Source organism: Elgaria multicarinata, chromosome 4 (assembly GCF_023053635.1).
Source record: "Elgaria multicarinata webbii isolate HBS135686 ecotype San Diego chromosome 4, rElgMul1.1.pri, whole genome shotgun sequence".
NCBI lineage: Eukaryota > Metazoa > Chordata > Lepidosauria > Squamata > Anguidae > Elgaria > Elgaria multicarinata.
In genome coordinates, this window is record NC_086174.1 from 146,141,318 (window position 1) to 146,162,698 (window position 21,381).

The following is a 21,381-nucleotide window of genomic DNA, read 5'->3' on the forward strand; positions in this document are numbered from 1 at the left end:
CTAAGGTGCTGGGATTCTTAAAATCTGTATACAAATTGTGGGATTGAAACACCTAAGCCCAACTCCCATTGATATTTACATAAATTGCAAATGTGCCCTGGAGGACAAGATTTATTCCTTTCTCACCAGGCTTCATAACTGCTCTGCCCAAGAGAATCTGAAAGCACTGAGTTGTGGCTATGTTTTAGTTCACCTCAATATTCCAAGTAAATTGATTCCTAGTTTTTTCTGAACGTCTGTTTCATTTTTATAAGTTTACTAATGTAAGGTGAGATTCTTTCCATTTTTTTCAATACAAGTCTTAAATAATAAAGTAACTTTTTAGAACAGGGCATGATACAATACATGAAGAGCACTTACTAAAACTTGCAACGTTCCTGTAATTAATTAATGCTGCTTCACAGTTTCTTGAAACATTGATTCCTAGCCAGTAACGATAACCCTAAAGAAGCAGGGGTGAGGGAAGAGAAGGGGGGGGGGAAACGACAAAGAAAACCTCATAATTGTCTTAATTATCACCCAGGAATCTAGAAGTGGGAAAAGTGAAATATGTGATTTACATACCATAATCATCTGGGACATAAGATTTCCTCCAATGCTTGCAAATGTGTAGTATACAAATGCCTAATGAGGGGAGGGGATAAAAATCATGCCACAAACAAACAAAAAATGTTAATATAGATCAATGATTTATATGACAATGTGGGGATGTTATCACAGCACTTGATTACCTTTGCCTGATTACGTTCCATTCCTATTCCATGTGATGACAAGAACCCTAATGCTTGTAGGACCAAATAAAAGCAAAAATCCAGTTTCTGTTTTTTGGCTATCTATTTTGTTTACAGTTCTCTTAGGCATAATTATTGATGTGTTAAAGTTTCCTTGAGATGATTTTACCAAGTCATTATTAAGCATGACTGCACTCTTGTGTGGAGATGACTGGCACATTTCCTCTAGCACGCCATGGTGAAATTTAGGAAATACACTGGGTGAATATACATGAATATACTATGAAAACAAAATTAAAGTGGCAGATAAACTGGGATATGATGTGGATTTAATTTCTTGCAGCACAGGAATGTATGTCCATCCTTAATGTAGATGCAGCTAGATTTATTCTAGTTATCCTAGATGTAAGGTCATAGATTTATAAGGTATTAATCATTTGACTACCATGCTGCAGGAAACAACATGAAAAAGTAGTAGTCTATTTAATAATGAATTAAATAACTAAAGCTTATATGTCATTCCTCACAAATAAAGAATAGTTTAAAATAGCATGTTGTTCATAAATAGTAATTCAGAGACTGGAAGTGGTTATTGCTGTTTTTATCACACAAACTGACATCTTAATGAGTGGTTTATCCATGATAAAATTGTTTTCACATGGGTGAAACTTAAGTATAGCATTATGTATAATAAACATATCTGTGTAGTATATACCTATCACATTTAACATCAAGAGGAGAGATATAACATTAAAGTCACCTTAAAGAACAACAAAAATTCCAGAGTTAATTTGTTGCAATAGAAACATCAGTCTTGTGACACCTTACACATTAAGGTTGCAATCCTATACACAGTTACCCAAGAGTAAGTCCCATTGAATTCAATAGCACTTATGTCTGAGTAGATATGCATTGAAGTCAAACCCATCCACAATTCATGCCTTCTTTTTATTCATGTGAGCAGGCAAAATGTTCTAAAAATCTAGGCAAATATTAAACTATCAACCTAAATTTGATAGTACAGTAGTCACTGTACAGTGCAATATAGTCATTGGCTTAGATCCAGTCTAAGTCATGAGTTGGTCCCATCAAAGTCAATGAGACAAGTTAGTTGGTTTCAGTGGGATTAATTTAGTTTCAATCCATCCATAATATGGGAGGAATGCAAGGAGAGATCCATTTATGAATTACTAGGTAAGCAATATGCTTGTGTATCTGAATGTTCAGCCATTCCTTTATGCATGATTGCCCTTTTCTATTATTTGACCCCATTGATAAGGTCGTTTCAGTTATTTGCTGAATATGCGATTATTTGCCCCAAATCATGGTATTTTAGCTACACTAGACATGTGTGAAAATGCCATTAGTTTCAGTATCTTCAGTTCTAACAACTTTAAAAATGTAATTTTGGCTCAAGGGAAATTACTGCCCACCTTCACAATGTCTTCAGCGGAATCAGGATTGACCTGAAATTTTACTGGTCACAGAGTTCTTGAAGATGTTTTCTGAATATATCCAACTATCCTCTTCAAATCAAGCAGTTTAACTTTGGGGCCCCACCTTGTTGACATTTCTTGGCTCAGAGTACAACACATCTTACCGCTTTTCAAATATTTATGCACTTTTAAGTAGACAAGCGTCTATTTAAAGTTTTAGCTAATTAAAGAACACGTACAGCCTGGCCTTTGTGAGAACCTTCTTCAGCTAAAATCTCATACAATGATGCAGCTTGAGGGCCATTATATCCAAACAGCATGTCAGCTGCCAGCTTCTCCAGAGCTTTCTGGCTCTCCAGTTCTTCTGCCTTCAGCAGTTGCTGGTGGGCTCTGATTTAGAGATACAAAGTTCAGATTTACTCAGTCAGACATGAAAGCCTCTCTCACAAATACATAAATATGCACCTCTAGTAGAGAATTCCAATATGGGAAAGAAGAATACACTACATAGATCTCAGATCAGACTGAACATTGCTATAATATCCTTTGGGAATCTATTGGGACTGAAGTAGGGCTAAACTACACATTCTGGGAAGGATCCAATGGTGCACTACTGCTATTGACGTTGCACCAGCAGAAACCAGTGCTTGCACAACAGCAATAGCGCATGGTAGTGTGACAGGTTTTGTTAGAAAGCCATCCCACTGCAAGTTCTATTTGCATAGCACAAGCATCGATTTCTGCTAGTGCAACATCAACAGTGGTAGTGCACTACTGGATCCTTCCCTATGGAGCTTATGGCTGTTATGTCGTGCAAGCGGTCCTCACCACCAGTGCAACAGTGATTCGTTGCTTCCAAAAGCAAGCCCAGAAACAAGTGGAAATGCTCATTTCTGGAAGGAGGCAGGTCAGCAGAACTTCCTTGTGCAAGCTTCACTGACCAGCCTCCTTCCAGAAACGCTTCCACTCGTTTCAGGTTGCCCTGGAAGCACTAAATCACCATTGCACAAGCAGTGGGGGCATAAGGGAATTGGCAGGGGTGTAAGTGCCCCATTGGATTCTGCCCCAAATCATCATAATCAGTGTTTGCCCTCTTCATTTGCTGCTGCTTGTAGGGAGTGGGGGGAAACTGAACATGCCGGTGTTATATCATGCATTTCTTATACCCTCAGCCACATTTCCCCCTAAATATAATAGCCCCATTTCTAGAAGGAGGCATTCAGCTGGCATCAGTAGTAGAGAAACCTTCCCCATTCTGATACCCTCCAGAAGTGTTGGACTATGGCTTCCACTATCTCCAGACAGAATGGCCACTGTCTGGGAGTGATGGTCATTGTAATCCAACAGTTGGGAAACGCCATAGTCGAATCAGGTGGCAGTGACAGTGTTGTTCTGAAACACATGGTATAAGAACTCACTTAGGCCTAGTTCACACAAGCATATGCATCATTTCACGACTCAATATTAAATATCTCACAGACCATGCTTTTGATAGTTATTGTTCACATTCAGCTGCCAGTCATCAAGTGCAGGAGAATTGGGTAATACACACACACAGGTATTAATTAATTAACTCAGGATTTTTGAGGTTGAAAGGTATTACAATGGAAAGCATTTTTGTCTGGGGGATTTGCTGTGAGAAAAAGATGTATTAATCAAGGGACAATGTCTACTGATGCATTTCAGGTGCAACGCAGGTCAACATGACCTGTCCCCATTCAGTTTTCCAGTATTTATTTGCTACACTAAGATCATGTACTCTGAAGCTCATTCTATTCAGTAAGTGGACCCAGCCTGATAAACTAGGGGTAGAACACCATTTTGCTCCTACAAACCCAACCATGTTTGCTCAAGGGGTGAGTGACTTTCAGAGCAGGACTGGGACTTCAAAACTTTCTATTACTACTTTACACTTGAAAGCCCCCCCCCCCATTTCCTCCCAATTTTCCCTCAGATGGGCCCCAAAATTGGAGGTAAATCCAGCTGAGGGGAAACCAAGCCCTCAATCCACTCACCCCAGCCAAACAGCTTGCTGTGTAGTCCAACAGCCACAAATGCCACTCCTCCATATCCTTCTTTTGTTTTTGTTTTGGTGAGGAATCTCTAGGGCACTAGATTCTCCACTACAAATGTTAAGTCCGATATACAAATTAACCACCCCTAAATGTTATCAGTCCTGTAATAAGACCGATATTTTTTTTTCAGACATGGTGATCCTGTGTTGTTACACAACAGTTTTGGCAGGAGATGTTTGTAGAAGCCAAAGAACAGGACAAGTGATTAATCTGTCCCCAGCTATGGATCTATTATTGATATGACAAGACAATGACAATCTACGTAGCAAAAAACTACTGACTTTCTTATTTCTTTATTAATAAATAATGCACTCCACATCCAAAGATTTCAGAATGGTGAACAACATAATAAAAACACCATGTTAAAATAATTACTATTTTTTAAAAGAAAACAGAATTCTGATAAAACTGAGTTTTGATCAACTGCAACCAGTCACCTAAGAGAGGCTTCTTGAAATAACAATGTTTTCAAGTCGCATTGGAAGCAGCACAACATTGGCGCCTGCCTGATGTGCGCATCCCAACAGACTCCTGCCCTTCATCATTTGCCCCACATATGCTTGTCCCTTTGCCCAGGGGGTGGCGTTAAGTTTGAAAAATGGTTTCCCAGCTTTTGTGTGTTCAGTTCAACCATAACTCACAAACCACAAAACAGATGAGAGGACACTTACTTTTCCTTTCCTTTTTTAATTTTGGAATGTTTCAGTATTTTGAGATTTCTCTTATAAAAATGATGACCTTTGTCTTCTTTTTCTGCAGTCTCCTCTTCTGCTAGAAACGTGACCAGAAAAACAGTGTGATGTTACTCGCTGACGTACCATCTTAGATTTAAAGCAAACGACGGCCTCCATCACACCAGCGATTTATTGCACACTCGCCGTGCCTGGTATGCAGTTTTGAAGCCTGGTACTCATATAACGACATCCCTATCCAGCACTCATTTCGCTTCTTCCCCTCCATGTTTCATTTCTTTTTGGAGCAGGAAAAGTCTGTGTTTTTTCCCCTCCATGTGAAATATATGCACTCCTCCCTCTCCCATGTATTTCTGCCTATGCATTCTATCTGACCATCCTGTTCTTTGTGGAGGGTGTATATGTTTAAGGGTGGTCTCAATAACAAAAGTGAACGGTGGGGCAATTCTCTGCTCAACCATGAATGGGAAGGAGAGAGGCCCCATTTAACTGTGTTCTTAATCCTGAGTAGGCATGACCAGAGGTATATTTTTACTTTAAAAGAAATGCAGAAATGCACCGGGAGAGGGGTGGTGGTGGTTCACCCCCACACCTCCCCAGAAGTGTGACGCTTCGCATTTCAAGACTTGGGTTTTTTTAGAAATGGAGCGAGTGCAGTGCATCTTCACTCCTCCTCCCCTTTAAACCTTTCCCAAGCCAAGCAGCAACAGGCTCAGCCCATACGCTTTCTCCTGCTTCTTCAAAGGGCCTCCCTTCTTTCTCTTCCCAGAGTTTGTTTAATATGATCTTAGGGGAAAGTACAGTGTGTTGTTTTACTGTAATGTACTATTGTATTTGTGCAGAAATAAAAAAAATTTTTTTTAAAAAAAATAAAAAAATAAACTGCAAGAGAACGTAGGGGGCGGGGCAGGAGATTTCACTGGCATAGTAGTGCTCCAGGTGAAAAAAAATATGTGAGTTGAAAAAGCGCAATAACGCACACACGTGGAAGTGCCCAGCACTCGATTCGCTAAGGAAAAATATGCAGGTACATGCTCCTCTATAGTAGGGCTAATAGCAGGGGGAGGTGGAATTTAGATATGGGAAATAGCATGAGGAAAAGGGCTAGACATTAAAGCACTGCTGTTCTAATCAAAATTGGAGCTTCTCCCAAAGGTTATAAAGTTACAAAAATAAAGTGGAAGATCCAATCACAGATCCCTCACATCATATTTGTTTTGATTCTAAGGTCACCATGTATTAATTGCCTGAGGCAAAACATAAGATGGTGCCTCCAGGGCCGGTGCTACCATAGAGGCCACTCAGGCGGCCGCCTAGAGCACCAAGCTAAGAGGGGCACCGTGCAGCGCAGCACTCACACGCATTGTTGGCTGTGAACTGGCCCAGGCTGGCCCGAGGATTCAGCTGGGCCTGGGCAGGCGAGATGGCGCCCCACGCCCACCCAGCTGAAGCGAAGCCAGGGATGCTGGGCTGGGGGGCTGGCTCCACGTTCGGACCTCCTCCCGGAAGCCGCCCTCCCAGAGCTGGGAGGCCGCCACCGCCAGAAGAAGAAAAAGCATGTGGCGAGCTCGACCCTGGCCAGGGCTGGTGCTACCATAGAGGCCACTCAGGCGGCCGCCTAGAGCACCAAGCTAAGACGGGCACCGCGCCGCGCAGCACTCACGCGCATGGTTGGCTGTGAGCTTGGCCGGCCCCGCCCGGCCCGAAGATTCAGCTGGGCCTGGGTGGGCGAGATGGAGCCCCGCGCCCCCCCAGCCGAAGTGAAGCCAGGGACGCTGAGGTGGGGGTGGGGCGGGGTGGCTCCACGTTCAGACTTCCACCTAGAAGCCACCCTCCCAGAGCCGGGAGGCTGTCACCAGAAGAAGAAGAAAAAGCATGTGGCGAGCTTGACCCTGGCTCAATCCAGCCTCTGCCTTACTCCTGAGCAAAGGGCACCGGGTCACCTCGCCTCTCTCCTCAAACATGCTGCGATGTCCAGGCAGGCGGGCAAGCAGGATTCCCTCTCCCTTACCCCAGGAAAGCTTGGGACTTGTGGACTCCTCGCAAGGCAAACTCTCTTGCTTCCCAATCCTGCGCGCATGGATCAATGGGACTTGGATCCAAGAAAGCATTGCACCGGGAGGCACCAGTGCGGCCTGATCTGCTTATGCCTCCTTACTTATTCCCCGAGTAAACATGCGGAGGAGATCAGGACGCCAGACTGCATAGCGGATTGCGTTCTCATGGAACTGCCAAGTCTAAAGGCCATTATTCCGTTCTTATTCTCCTTGATCTAACTGCAGCCTTTGACACGGTTGATCATGATCTTCTCTTAGATTCCCTTCATGACCTTGGATTTTGTGGCTCTGTCTATAACTGGTTTGCCTCCTATCTAGCGGGTCGCTCTTTCAGCGTGTTGACTAATGGCAGCTCGTCTTCCTCCTTTCCCCTTTCAGTTGGGGTTCCGCAAGGCTCGGTGCTTGGCCCGTTGTTGTTTTCCTTATACATGTTGCCCTTGGGCAAGCTTATTCAATCTCATGGCCTCCAATATCATCTGTACGCCGATGATACACAACTATATCTGTCATCTCCGGAACTTTCTCCTGATGTTCACGATCGTATCTCGGCATGTCTTTCAGATATCTCAGCTTGGCTGCTTCATCGTCGCTTGAAACTTAACATGGCAAAGACTGAATTGCTTGTTTTTCCTCCTAAACCTTCTCCTCATCTCTCATTCTCTCTTACTGTCAATGATGTTACGCTTACTCCGGTCAAGGAAGCTCGTAGCCTTGGCTTTATATTCGACTCCTCGCTCTCCTTTATTCCTCATATTGAGGCAGTAGCTAAATCTTGTCGATTTTTCCTGTATAATATTGCCAGGATTCGATCATTTTTGTCTGTCTCTTCTGCCAAGACGCTTGTTCATGCGCTGGTTATTTCACGGTTGGACTACTGCAACCTTCTTCTCTCTGGCCTTCCTTCTTCTCACATCAGTCCGTTGGTTTCTGTTCACCACTCTGCCGCAAAGATCATCTTCTTGGCTCGCCGCTCCGACCATGTTACTCCGCTTCTGAAATCTCTTCATTGGCTTCCAATTCACTTCAGAATCCAATATAAACTTCTCCTGTTAACCTTCAAAGCTTTTCACGGTCTAGCTCCTTCCTATCTCTCCTCTCTCATCTCACACTATTGCCCCGCTCGTGCTCTTCGCTCCTCTGATGCCATGTTTCTCGCCTGCCCAAGGGTCTCTACTTCCCTTGCTCGGCTTCGTCCATTTTCATCTGCTGCCCCTTACGCCTGGAACGCTCTTCCAGAACATTTGAGAACTACAAGTTCAACCGCAGCTTTTAAAGCTCAACTAAAAACTTTTCTTTTTCCTAAAGCTTTTAACACTTGATGTTGTGCAGACTTCTACTGTTACTTTCTACTGTTAGTTTTACCCTACCCTGTGCCTCCTTACCCTACCCTGTACCTGTTTGCATTCTCTTCCCCTCCTTATTGTTTTACTATGATTTTATTAGATTGTAAGCCTATGCGGCAGGGTCTTGCTATTTACTGTTTTACTCTGTACAGCACCATGTACATTGATGGTGCTATATAAATAAATAAATAAATAATAATAATAATAATAATAATAAGTAAGTCCCGGTGAATTCCAGACGGCTCGGTCCCAAATCGAAGTGAGCCAGTCCCAGCTCTCCACTCGGCACACACGTTCGGACTTCTGCGCAATTTGGGGCGGGGGGGGGCAAGTAGCTCGCCTTGCCTAGGGTGCAAAATAGTCTGGCACCGGCCCTGACCCTGGCTTAAGCCAGCCTCTGCCTTACTCCCGAGGAAAGGGCATTGGGTCACCTCGCCTCTCTCCTCAAACAGGCCACGATGTCCAGGCAAGCGGGACTCCCTCTCCCTTCCCCCAGGAAAGCTAGGGGCTTGTGGACTCCTCGCAAGGCAAACACTCCTGCTTCCCAATTCTGCGCGCATGGATCAACGGGACTTGCATCCGAGAAAGCGTTGCACCGGGAGGCACCAGTGTGGCCCGATCAGCCTATGCCTCCTTTATCAGAAGCCTTATTCCCTCGAGTAAACGTGCGGAGGAGATCGGGATGCCAGGATGCACAGTGGGTTGCGTTCGCACGGAATTAAGTCCTGGTGAATTCCAGATGGCTCAGTCCCAAATCGAAGTGAACCAGTCCCAGCTCTCCACTCGGCGCACACATTCGGACTTCCATGCAATTTGGGGTGTGTGTGTGTGTGCAAGTAGCTCGCCTTGCCTAGGGCGCAAAATAGTCTGGCACCGGCCCTGGGTGCCTCCCTTTTCATGTACAGAAGCTAAGCAGCCTGGCAGTTGAATCTTAATTTGACAGTAACAATAGGACAATGTCTTCCTTAGCAATTCCCTTGGGTTGGAAGGGTGGGTGGGCAGGCAGAGGGCAGTCTGCATAGTCCACACAGCTCTGTCCTTCAACAAATTGTCACTACTCCCCACCCACCCCCACACACCTGTAACAATATGAAAGAAGCACTGGCTTCGATCTGAGTGGATTGTGTTTCCAGGAAGTGGCTGAGGGTAACACCCACTGCTTCGAGTCTGAGAAAAGAGGGGCACTGCTTGACAGACCTCAGTGGAAAGGCTTTGTTTCAATAAATTAGGTTGGTTTAAAAGGCAGACTCTCTGGCTGTCTTCACGGCAACACACTGAGAATCGCATACAGCGATTCTTCGCATTTTCTGACTGAGGAGAGAGTTCCAGAGAATTCTGGTTTCTACAAGATCTGTTTCTACAAGTTGACTATCAAAGAGGGCGTTGGCATGTACATAAACTAGGCTAGGCTATGTACAGTAGGGATAAGCAACTTGTGGCCTCCCAGATTTATTTTATTTATTTATTTAATTACATTTATATACTGCCCCACAGCCGAAGCTCTCTGGGCGGTTCACAAAAGCTAAAAACAGTAAACATTAAAAATATACAAAATTTAAAAACCATCAGAGACATGAAAACGGTATAAAAACAGCAGCATCCATTTAAACAACAGATGTTTTGTCCAACAAATCCCATTAGCTCTACCTCATCCCACTGGAGTTCTCACTTCTTGTGGAACTCGGTGCAAGGCCATAGCACTATTATTTATATCATTAAGCAAAATAAATACAGGTAATTGTAGACTATGACTGGGTTCAGACAACACAATAACCTATGGTGGTTTAAATAGACAACAGTTGGTTATTTAACCCACCATGGGTTACCGTGTTGTGTTGGCAGAGTTTTTTAACCAACGGTTATTTGGTTGAAATAACCAATGCAAATAACCAACGCTATGCAGAGTTGGCTGTTTGAACCACCACTGGTTATCATGTTGTGTGGAGGTTACTGTTTGTTATTTCCTCAGTCACCATTGTTTTTTTTGTCAGCCACAGAGTTGCAAGGCAAGACTGGTCAAAGCAGTGGCAGCTGCTCTAGTCCAACCAGCAGGATAGATTTTTGGCAGCAATGGCTGATGGGATACTAGCAGGAGGACTGAGCGGAGAGGGAGGATGGGGGATGAGTGAGTCAAGTCAGCATGGACTAACATTCAACTCAATGCTGATCCTACTCCACACCACAGTTGATTATTATCATGTGTGGGGACTACCCCCTAGATAAAACAACTGCTGAGCTGATGTTTACCTTAACATTGACTATTGTGTTGTCTGAACTCAGCCTATATCTAATATAGCTTTTGGAATATTATTTTCTTACAGATCTGGCATATTACTACTAACAGTACTGCAGCAAATATTACATATTTTGTTTCTTACTACGGTTGAAAGCAAACACAGCACCATTTTCTTATATCACATCTATTGAATGTGTGGCCAGGTATATGGCCTGCACTTTGAATTCGAGTTCTCACATTGCTTATAATAGTACTACTTTGCTACAGACTTTAAGGCACATTCTTATGCATGTTCATAGAATCATAGAATCATAGAATAGCAGAGTTGGAAGGGGCCTACAAGGCCATCGAGTCCAATCCCCTGCTCAATGCAGGAATTTTCAGACAGAAAATTTGTCCTACAACGACCAGCATTCTCCAGCCAGCCCAGGCTAAGTAACTATTACTTCTGGTTTATCAAGTAAAACCCTATTTATGTATAAAGGTAGAATGCTCCAAAAAAGAAATACCACAGACTCCATCTAAAAACCAAAGATTAGTTTCTCAGATCTGTAACATTTATTCTCTTTATCGTTGGGGTGGAAAATTCAGAATCTCTGCTCCAAAAGTGTATATTCATAGGAAACTGCCTTATACCGAGTAAGAGGTGACCATATGACCAGATTTGCCTGGATTTGTCTGGGTTTTTGATGACAAATCCGGGAGGGGAAATCCGCATTTTTCCAAAGAGCAGCTCTAATGAGAATTAACAAAAATGCTTATAACTCCGTCATTTTTTAAGATAAAGACATGAAATTTGGCACGATGGTAACTCTTAGGAAGGGCTTTAGTCATACCAAATTTGAATCAGATCTGTTCATCCATTGATTTTGTAGGATTTTTTTAAAAAAATGAGGTTTTAAAATTGTTATTTTTTAAATCGTCATTTTTAAAGATACAGAGATGAAACTTTGCACCATGATAGGATTTAGGTAGAGCTTTAGCCACACTAAATTTTAAACAGATCTGTTCATCCATTGATTTTTTAGGAATTTTTTTAAAATTGAGGTTTTTAAATTATTATTTTTTAAACCGTCATTTTTAAAGATAAAGAGCTGAAAGTTGGCACCATGATATCTTTTAGGTAGAGCTTTAGCCATACCAAATTTGAAACAGATCTGTTCATCCATTGATTTTTAGGAATTTTTTAAAATTTGAGGATTTAAAAAAAATTAAAATAATATTTTTAAAGATAAAGAGATGAAACTTGGCACCATTATTGCTCTTAACAAGGACTTTAGCTATGCCAAGTTTGAAACAGATATGTCCATCCATTGAGTTTTAGGAATTTTTTTTAAAGTTTGAGGTTTTAAAATTATTTTTTTAAAATGACATTTTTAAAAGATAAAGGGCTGAAAGTTGGCACCATGATAGCTCTTAAGGAGAGATTTAGCCATGCCAGATTTGAATCAGATCTGTTTATCCATTTTTTTTAGGATTTTTTTAAAAGTTCAAAGTTTTAAAATTATTGTGTTTTAAAACTGCTGGAGCCATATCCTTCAAACTCAGGTTGTCAAACCTCCTCTTTGGGTTTTTGCATATTGAGCAGTTTCGGCCCTTGGCATTAAGGGGATCTCCAGTCTTTAGGTAAACTGCCACAACACCCACCCTAATGTTAGAGAGATTTGTGACAATTATACACAAGAAAAGCCAGCCATCCGGCCAGCCAGTAGCAAACCCTGTTAACAACAACAGCAGCTTGCAATGAGTGAAGATACAGTCAGAAAAGATATTTAAGGGAAGGGGAGACTGTATCACACAAAGCATAGCAAAAGCTTCAAAGTACAGCAAAACCTACAAAAGTAGGAGTGAGTGAAGTTAATTTCAGATACATTGAATCTCTCACTTGTTCTTTATTTCAGTGATTTTAACATTAAGATGCTATGTAGAACAGATTTGTCTTAAATGTGTGCTGTAAAATCAGACATGTGACCAAGGCTATGTTCAGGTGGGCACGCCCCCTTGGTGCTGGACACACCCCCTTGGGGGCCAACCATGTTGTCCTCCTTTTTGGTTTCCAAAATATGGTCACCCTAAGTAAGACCAATGGTCCATCTAGTTCAGTATTGTCTACTATACAGACTGTCAGCGGCTCCCCAGGGTTTCTGACATGGGTCCTTCCCAGCCATACTTGGAGGTGCCGAAAATTGAACCTGGGACCTTCTGCATGCAATACACGCTCGACCACTGAGCTACAGCCCTCCGGAAAGGCCAACAGATAATTTAATCATCCACAGTATTCAGGTACTGAGTAAATTGGAGATGTATTTCTTACACTCAAAAGTAAAACATGGTGCAGTTATGTGTAACTAGAATAGCATATAAACTGACCTTTTTCAAGATAATTCATCTCAGATGTACCTTATTATGCACGAGAGTTGAGGCCAAACCAAAATGCCTGGTGCATTCTATCTACCACTTTGGGGAGTGGTATATAAATCCCTTATTTTGGGAATACTTAAGTCAGCCCCCCTTTAAAAAAAAAAAAAACTTTTGCTGAGTACTCAACAGCCTAGTGTTTGGGCCACTGACGAAGACTAACAAGTCAAAACGTGTATGGCCAGAGTCTAAAGAGCACTGTTTTCATTCCATCACTTTATCTATTAATGTGTAGGAGTGTTCTGTGAAAGTATTAATAATTCAATTTTATATAAAATTTTAATTTATACATATATCCTTATTTTTTTTCCTTTTAATTGTTTGTTTCTGGTTAAGGTTAGCACCTTGTTATTTGTGCTAAGATAATTCATGCACCATCATGTGCTTGACAAACAGGGCAAGCCATGCTGATAGTGAGTGTCCACTAACTGCAAACATGTTATAAAAGCCTACTACCAGCCTTATGCACACAGGATCATGCTGACATAGTGGGCTCAATGCTGGTTATAACGCTGCAAGATTTGTCCACCCGTTATGCCTGTTCCATAGTCCCTCTTAAACCACACAGTAATTCTATGAGGTATAACTTCTCTGCATCTAGAAATAGTAGCTTTTATTGGCCATCGTACAATTATAAAATGAATTTTATGGAATGCTGAAAGGTACTCATTCTTTAAAAGAGTTTAGCTGCCATTTAGCTAATGGCAGCTCGTCTTCCTCCTTTCCCCTTTCAGTAGGGGTTCTGCAAGGCTCGGTGCTTGGCCCGTTGTTGTTTTCCTTATACATGTTGCCCTTGGGCAAGCTTATTCAATCTCATGGCCTCCAATATCATCTGTACGCCGATGATACACAACTATATCTGTCATCTCCGGAACTTTCTCCTGATGTTCACGATCGTATCTCGGCATGTCTTTCAGATATCTCAGCTTGGCTGCTTTATCGTCGTTTGAAACTCAATATGGCAAAGACTGAATTGCTCGTTTTTCCTCCTAAACCTTCTCCTCATCTCTCATTCTCTCTTACTGTCAATGATGTTACGCTTACTCCGGTCAAGGAAGCTCGTAGCCTTGGCTTTATATTTGACTCCTCGCTCTCCTTTATTCTTCATATTGAGGCAGTTGCTAAATCTTGTCGATTTTTCCTGTATAATATTGCCAGGATTCGATCATTTTTGTCTGTCTCTTCCGCCAAGACGCTTGTTCATGCACTGGTTATTTCACGGTTGGACTACTGCAACCTTCTTCTCTCTGGCCTTCCTTCTTCTCACATCAGTCCGTTGGTTTCTGTTCACCACTCTGCCGCAAAGATCATCTTCTTGGCTTGCCGCTCTGACCATGTTACTCCGCTTCTGAAATCTCTTCATTGGCTTCCAATTCACTTCAGAATCCAATATAAACTTCTCCTGTTAACCTTCAAAGCTTTTCACGGTCTAGCTCCTTCCTATCTCTCCTCTCTCATCTCACACTATTGCCCCGCTCGTGCTCTTCGCTCCTCTGATGCCATGTTTCTCGCCTGCCCAAGGGCCTCTACTTCCCTTGCTCGGCTCCGTCCATTTTCTTCTGCTGCCCCTTACGCCTGGAACGCTCTTCCAGAACATTTGAGAACTACAAGTTCAATCGCAGCTTTTAAAGCTCAACTAAAAACTTTTCTTTTTCCTAAAGCTTTTAAAACTTGATGTTGTGCAGACTTTATACTGTTAGTTTTACCCTACCCTGTGCCTGCTTACCCTACCCTGTGCCTGTTTGCATTCTCTTCCCCTCCTTATTGTTTTACTATGATTTTATTAGCTTCTAAGCCTATGCGGCAGAGTCTTGCTATTTACTGTTTTACTCTGTACAGCACCATGTACATTGATGGGGCTAAATAAATAATAATAATAATAATAATAATAATAATAATAATAATATTAACAGCTTTAAAAAAACCAAATTTAAAAGGCAATGCTGTGCTGTATCAAAGTCCTGTTATACCTAGAGTTACTGTCTTGTTTTATTGATATTCAAGAACCATAAAAAGATCTATTAACATGTTATACAGTGAAATGGCTTTTACAGAGATGTAATAATAAATGTTTAATACATTTTACATAGCACTTGATTCTACATTTTGACAGCAGAATGCTAGTTTTTTGTAATCCTATTTGATTGAGCTTGATCACAGAGGCCAACTTTCTGACAAAATGGTTTAATGGCAGGTTTACCATGCAGTCCAATACTTACATTAGGCAGGGTTTTGGAAATAACATGGCTGCGTTGCCGGCAGAATGATTGCCAACTCCAATGCATGCTGAGCCCAGGAACGAGGGGGTGCTCACAAGAAATACAAAAATGGTACATAGCCACATCATCCCTGGAAACACCGCTGAAGCCCACCAGTCAGGGACTGTGCCATAGATTATGTCCACATACAGTCAATGAACTCGCCGGGGGGGGGGGGCACACACGCCCCAGTACACATTCCTGTACATGAGCACAGACAACACAAAAGGTGACACTACAGGGCCTTCCTCCCCACCCCTCCCACTCCATAAGCCTTGTGGCAAAGCCAGCAATTAACACAGTTCTGCAATTCCTGAAGCATCCTTCCAATCAGAGGTTTGATCTCCTTATGCCCTTCGCAAGCACCATTTTGGAACACAAGACACACAAAAATGAGGAAGGAGAAAACACAGAACACAACATCTACAAAGCTCCCTGGGCTGGGGGCGTCTTCACAGAGCACAGTGCTGGGACATGGGTTCAAGATCCACTCAAGGATGGACAATACTACCAAGCAGCCAAGGAGAGATCCCAGAACACACCAAAGGACAGCCACAGACACACACTCAGAGCAATAGCCTGCAGTACTTCACTCCATAGGGCAGGGGTCAGCAACTGCGCGAGTTTGGGAGCCACTGAAATTTGGGGGCAGCAAGAGCTCAACGGAGGACACATACGGTGCAGTGCGGGACACACACGGTCTGCAACTCATATGTTGCCCCTTCTTGCTATGGGGTGGGTGGGGGATGGCGTTATGTTGGAAAGCAGGAGATGGGAGTTTGAGCCCTATCAGGAGAGAAAAAATAACCTTTTTTATGCCTCATAAAAACAACAACAACAGTGAGTTCACAGAATTTGAACCCTCACTCTAATCAGAGTAGTTCCCTAATAACACAGCCATAGCAGCAGACAGCAACCAGACACATCATGGGGCATTTGTCACCCCCAAATCAAGCAAGACACAGCTGCATCGGCTGTGTTCCCAACGTGTTTCAATGTGAGTCTTCGTCAAGGGAAAATCTCTTAAAGGCTTTTCAGGATTCCCTCTCCCTTTCTTCATCCAAATACTGGGGGAGGTGTTGCCCTCCACAAGCTCCAATCACCAATTCTAGACTCCAGGCTGATCTGGTGGAACAGCTTATTTATTTATTTATTACTCCTCCTCTCCCCCAGGAAATTGCACTCAGGGCGCCCAACAACAATAAAACATCATTTTAAATAGAACCACAATGGAATCAATTACAAAACTACTTCTACTTCTTCTTCTACTTCTTCTTCTTCTTCTTCTTCTTCTTCTTCTTCTTCTTCTTCTTCTTCTTCTTCTTCTTCTTCTTATATCCCACCTTTTCTCCAGTACTGGGACTCAAGACGGTTTACAAGATTAAAACACATACAATTAAAACATATAAATATAAATTACAGAAGTTAAAATAAAATTAAACCTACAGTAAAATTAAAAACACGTTAAAAAACTTGTTAAACTATAACAGATTAAAAGGTGGGGGGATCCAATACATTAACACAGGTCCAGCATAGTTCCAAAAGCCTGCTGAAACAAAAAAGTTTCAAATGCATTAAACATCTTACAAACACAATTAAAGAAAATGTTTGACATGCTGGTGGTCACTGATTTGAATTGAAGGTACAGCTTCTACTCTAGGAATGGTGAGAAGGGCTCCCTAAACTCAGGTACACCTGGGCCAATCATGAGGAGCCTTCCGCATTGTCACAGGCCTCAAGATTAATCACATTTAAGGTGCAATCCTATGCATGGCTGGCTGCGGAATGCAGAGAGTTGTAGAACTTTTTTCTGTCTACGCATGCATAGGATCAAACCTTTAAGTGGTTGATGAAAAGTAATCATTCAATTTAATACTATGCAAATAGAACTTGATGAATGATGATTCAGAGTGCTTTAAAACGTATGTGCCTGCTGCTGCTTTGAATACAGTTTTATGTCGTGAAGAAAGATAAAAATAAAATGAAACAATGATTGACAAAATACAGGCAGTTAACAGAACAAATATGAAGAAATTAATGCATCCTTATCAAAATTGCCTCTCAGCAATTTGCAGTTTTTTAAAAAAATTGGCACTGTCTTCATTGTGGCAAAAAGACACAGAAAATAAGTGAAATGATAAGTAATGTAGAAAACTGAAGTTGAGAGAAAGCAAGGAAATGTATCTGTTGACGCCAAATGATGTTCTTTTAATCTAAATGACTACTGGAGAAGCCAATGCATCATGGCCATCACATTTCAGCTAATACACTTCCCCTTGTCACAATGTGTCACATTTTTGTTAACCCCTCACTCCCTTTTGATGTGTGACATACTTTATGAATGAGCCATTGTGGAGAATGCCTGTGGCACAAGGCAGCTGCGTCTTGCCCTTCTTCGGGTGCTTTGGACATGCTACTTTATTAGTCTGCTCTCTGAAAGGATTGTGCTCTGGGGCTGCTTGCTTCCATTATGTTTTCACAACACAGGGCTGCCCCTTCAGAAATTCCCTGCATCTGAAATGGCACCGTCAGAAGGATTAACAAGTTGGTACCATGGTTACTGCCATGCATCTTCCAAATCCTCCAGCACCTATTGCTTTATTTATTTATTTATTTATTTATTTATTTAAAACACTTGTCTCCCGCCCTATATCATTAAGATCTCAGGGCGGCTAGTCTGATGTATTCATCTTTCCCATGTTACGATTTCAGATATAAAAATTGCTTCTGCCAACACTCCTTTGTTCTTAATTCTTAAAAACACTTCTCAACGCAAACTGACAAGTTGGAAGGAGCAAATGAAATTCCAAAATATATCTTCTACTTGATTTCCATCTGTAGGAAAAATCTAGAGTAACGTAATTGGATTTTCTACTCCACTCCACTACTGTACAACACTGTATAGAGCCAAAATCTTACTGAACTGCTTCAGCACTGGCTTCGTTAAAGCCTCATTGTGAAGCAGAGTAGGCATTGTTTCTCATTTCAGTTCTTTCAAGTGCACTTCCAAAAACAGGTTTCACAGAACTGCATAGGAAACATTTTGTTCCTTTTGGATGGTTTTGCTGTTTAATGAATAACAACTGAGAGGTTGCTGTTGTTGTATAAAATGTAATGACAACGTTCCTTGTCAACAGTTGTCCTTCTTCTCCATTACAGCAGGACTGAAGATTAATCACACTTAAACTGGTTTTAAAAAATTAATCACTTCATGTAATACTAGGCAAATTAATCTTGATGAATGCTGATTCAGCAGCACACTTTAAAATGTAAGAGCCTACTGCATAATTTCTCAAGGGGTTGTCTATACATGATGAAAGCCCCAGGGTGGGTGCAGAGTGGCCTGGTGTCAATTATATCATGCAGAAGCCACCGTGCATCTACCCCTCAGCTTCCCCCTGAAGCTCCAAAACAAAAAAGTTGGGGACTTACCCCGACGTTTTTGTTCTGAGCACGGCGAGGATGGCACATCGCCGTGTGTCACTGCACACATGGCGGAGGTGTGGCTGGGCGAATGGTGACCCTTGAATGATTGCCCAAGCAAGGGGGAGGGGGGGAGCCGGTGGGTTGAAAGACCACCGAAACACCCCTGTGCTGCCTCTGGAGTGGGGAGAAGAGTCTCCCTTTTGGAAAGTGTTGATGCCCAAAGAGAAGAATTTCTCCCCTTCCACATGATTTTCCAATATTGACCCAACTCTCCACTAATGTCATCTCTAGCCCTGCTCCCCTTAGGTTGGGGGAAGGAGTTTCAGGCAATCAATCAGAATCAGATTCTGAAACAGAAGAGATAGCGCCAGAAACATACCCGCCTATACCAGTGGGGGAGGCGGCTCTCATGGGCTCTTCACCAGCTGGGAAGGAACTTTCTCCTGAGCTTATCTCCTCATGTGTAAACAACACACAGTCAACAGGAAATCAGTATTTTTCTGAGGGGGAGGCCATGAGAGGCTAGCTGAACCTAGAGTATGCTGCAGACTAAAACGGGCAGAGCTAAAGGAAGGTGAGAGAAAGTTGCCTGGCCAGCATCTCGCCAGAAGCTGCATCAGGACCAGTCTCCCTGAAGTTAAAGTGTTCTGGGAAAAGGCTTTCTGTTCTTCTTCTTGAAAGGACAATTGACTCGCTTACTTTGCATAATTTTGCCTAGAAGAAAGTTCCTAGAGATTAGACTCTCTTCAGGTGGGAAGAGATGTTTATTGTTTGAATAAAGCTTTGTGGATTACTTGGCAGACCTCTTTATTGTGTCCCAAGAAGGCGGGAGTTCTTGGGAAACATAACTGGGCTGCAACATTGCCTCTCTTGATTTCTCAGTGCAGCAGGGCTCCTTCTTCCAATGTGTATCAACCACAAACTGAAAGTTCCTCTGGGGTTGGAGAGCACCAGATTGGGGAAAGTTATTCTAAAATGACAGAAAGCAGGCCCTTTTCTTCCTGTCTCTTGTTCAGAAGCCCTACTTCCCCAAATTCTGCAACTTTCTCGCAGCCTGAAGGGCTAGTTACTTGATTTTTATTTAAATAATGAAAACTGAATTCTGCACCCAGTACCAATTTCTGCATTTCTTCAGAGTGATCATAATAGAAGAAATCTAACATGGACGATGATCTACACGAACTTGAGCAAAATCTGCCAGGAATGACTACATATAGGTGAAAGGAAGAATATGATGGAAAACATTGGCTGGGGTCATGTTAACCCATGGTGGGTTCCAAGCTACACTGGGTAGGTGGTTATCCAAACAACCTACTATGCTCCCATCAGATGATCAAGCAAAATGCAGGTTGCTTACCTGTAACTGTAGTTCTTCGAGTGGTCATCTATGCATTCACACATATGGGCTTTGCGCCTGCGTAGAGACCAGACCGGAACCTTCTATAGCTGAGTGGAACATTTTTGGCGGGAACCCCTCCCCCACGCTACCGCGCACGTCCATGGGGTTCCGCCCTTACCTCAGTTTACAGGAGTCCGACATTGTGCCCCCATAAACATGAGTGTAAATAAAATAAAGTACATTCCACATATAACTGTGTTATTTGTAAGTCTCACACCACCAAGTGGGGATGGTGGGTGGGTTGTGTGAATGCATAGATGACCACTCGAAGAACTACAGTTACAGGTAAGCAACCTGCATTTCTTCTTTGTGGTCTCTATGCATCACACATATGGGCGAGTAGCAAGCTGACATACTCTTGGAGGTGGGTTGGTGCATCATCTGAAGATCTCCGAGAGCACTGTCCTTCCAAACGAGCAGTCCTGCCTCACACGGGTGTCCAAACTGTAGTGCCTAACAAACGTGGATGGAGTGGACCACGTTGCAGCTCTACAGACTTCTGTCAAAGGAACACCTCTGCCGAAAGCAACAGATGTTGCAACGGCTCTGGTAGAATGAGCTGTCACAGGTTTCACCAGCTCTAGTTTAGAGATAGAGTAGGCAAGTTCAATTGTCTCTACAATCCAGCGTGACAGACGCTGGCATGAAACAGGGAGTCCCTTAGAAGGCTCCCCATAACAAATAAACAATTGCTTTGTTTTTCTAAAATTCTCTGTCCTAGCCTTGTAAAAGGCAGGAGCTCTCCTTACATCAAGTGTATGTAAAGCAGACTCGACAGGTGATGTAGGATTCGGAAAGAAAGCTGGTAGAGTGATATATTGGGACAGATGAAAGGTTGACACTACCTTAGGCAAGAAGGCAGGGTCTGTGCGTAACACAACCTTATCTTTGTGAAAGATAGTGTAAGGAGCATCTATCCTGAGAGCTCTAAGCTCACTTGCACGTCTAGCAGAAGTGATGGCTACTAAAAAGACAGTCTTGAATGTTAGAAACCTAAGGTCAGATAAGGCCATGGGCTCGAAGGGCTTCTTTGTCAATGCCTGTAGCACCACTGACAGGCTCCATGGTGGAATGATACACTTTACTGTTGGTATCGTATTTTTAAGTCCTTTTAGAAATTTCCTCGATGTTGGATGTGTGAAGGTGTAAAACCATCCATGCCTCGATGAAAAGACGTAATAGCCGCTAGGTGAACTCTGATGGAAGTGAGTTTGAGTCCCTGCTGATAAAGTGCCAATAGGTATTTGAGAATCAATGACAAAGGGCAAGATTCAGGTGCTTGATCGTTTCCCAAGGCAAAAGTTTGAAAT

The 21,381-nt window shown here is 42.6% G+C and overlaps 1 protein-coding gene across 1 annotated transcript in view; it reads right to left on the minus strand.

The window, feature by feature from the left end:
* SEL1L2 (SEL1L2 adaptor subunit of SYVN1 ubiquitin ligase) overlaps positions 1–21,381 on the minus strand; it is a gene marked incomplete at its 5' end in the record, with an annotated part of 45,307 nt that overhangs the window by 17,988 nt on the left and 5,938 nt on the right. Inside the window, 5 exons of the mRNA XM_063125497.1 lie at positions 361–442; positions 565–624; positions 732–833; positions 2,407–2,557; positions 4,914–5,013. Of these exons, the coding sequence (XP_062981567.1) occupies positions 361–442; positions 565–624; positions 732–833; positions 2,407–2,557; positions 4,914–5,013 (495 nt within the window). The remainder of the gene's footprint in view (positions 1–360; positions 443–564; positions 625–731; positions 834–2,406; positions 2,558–4,913; positions 5,014–21,381) is intronic.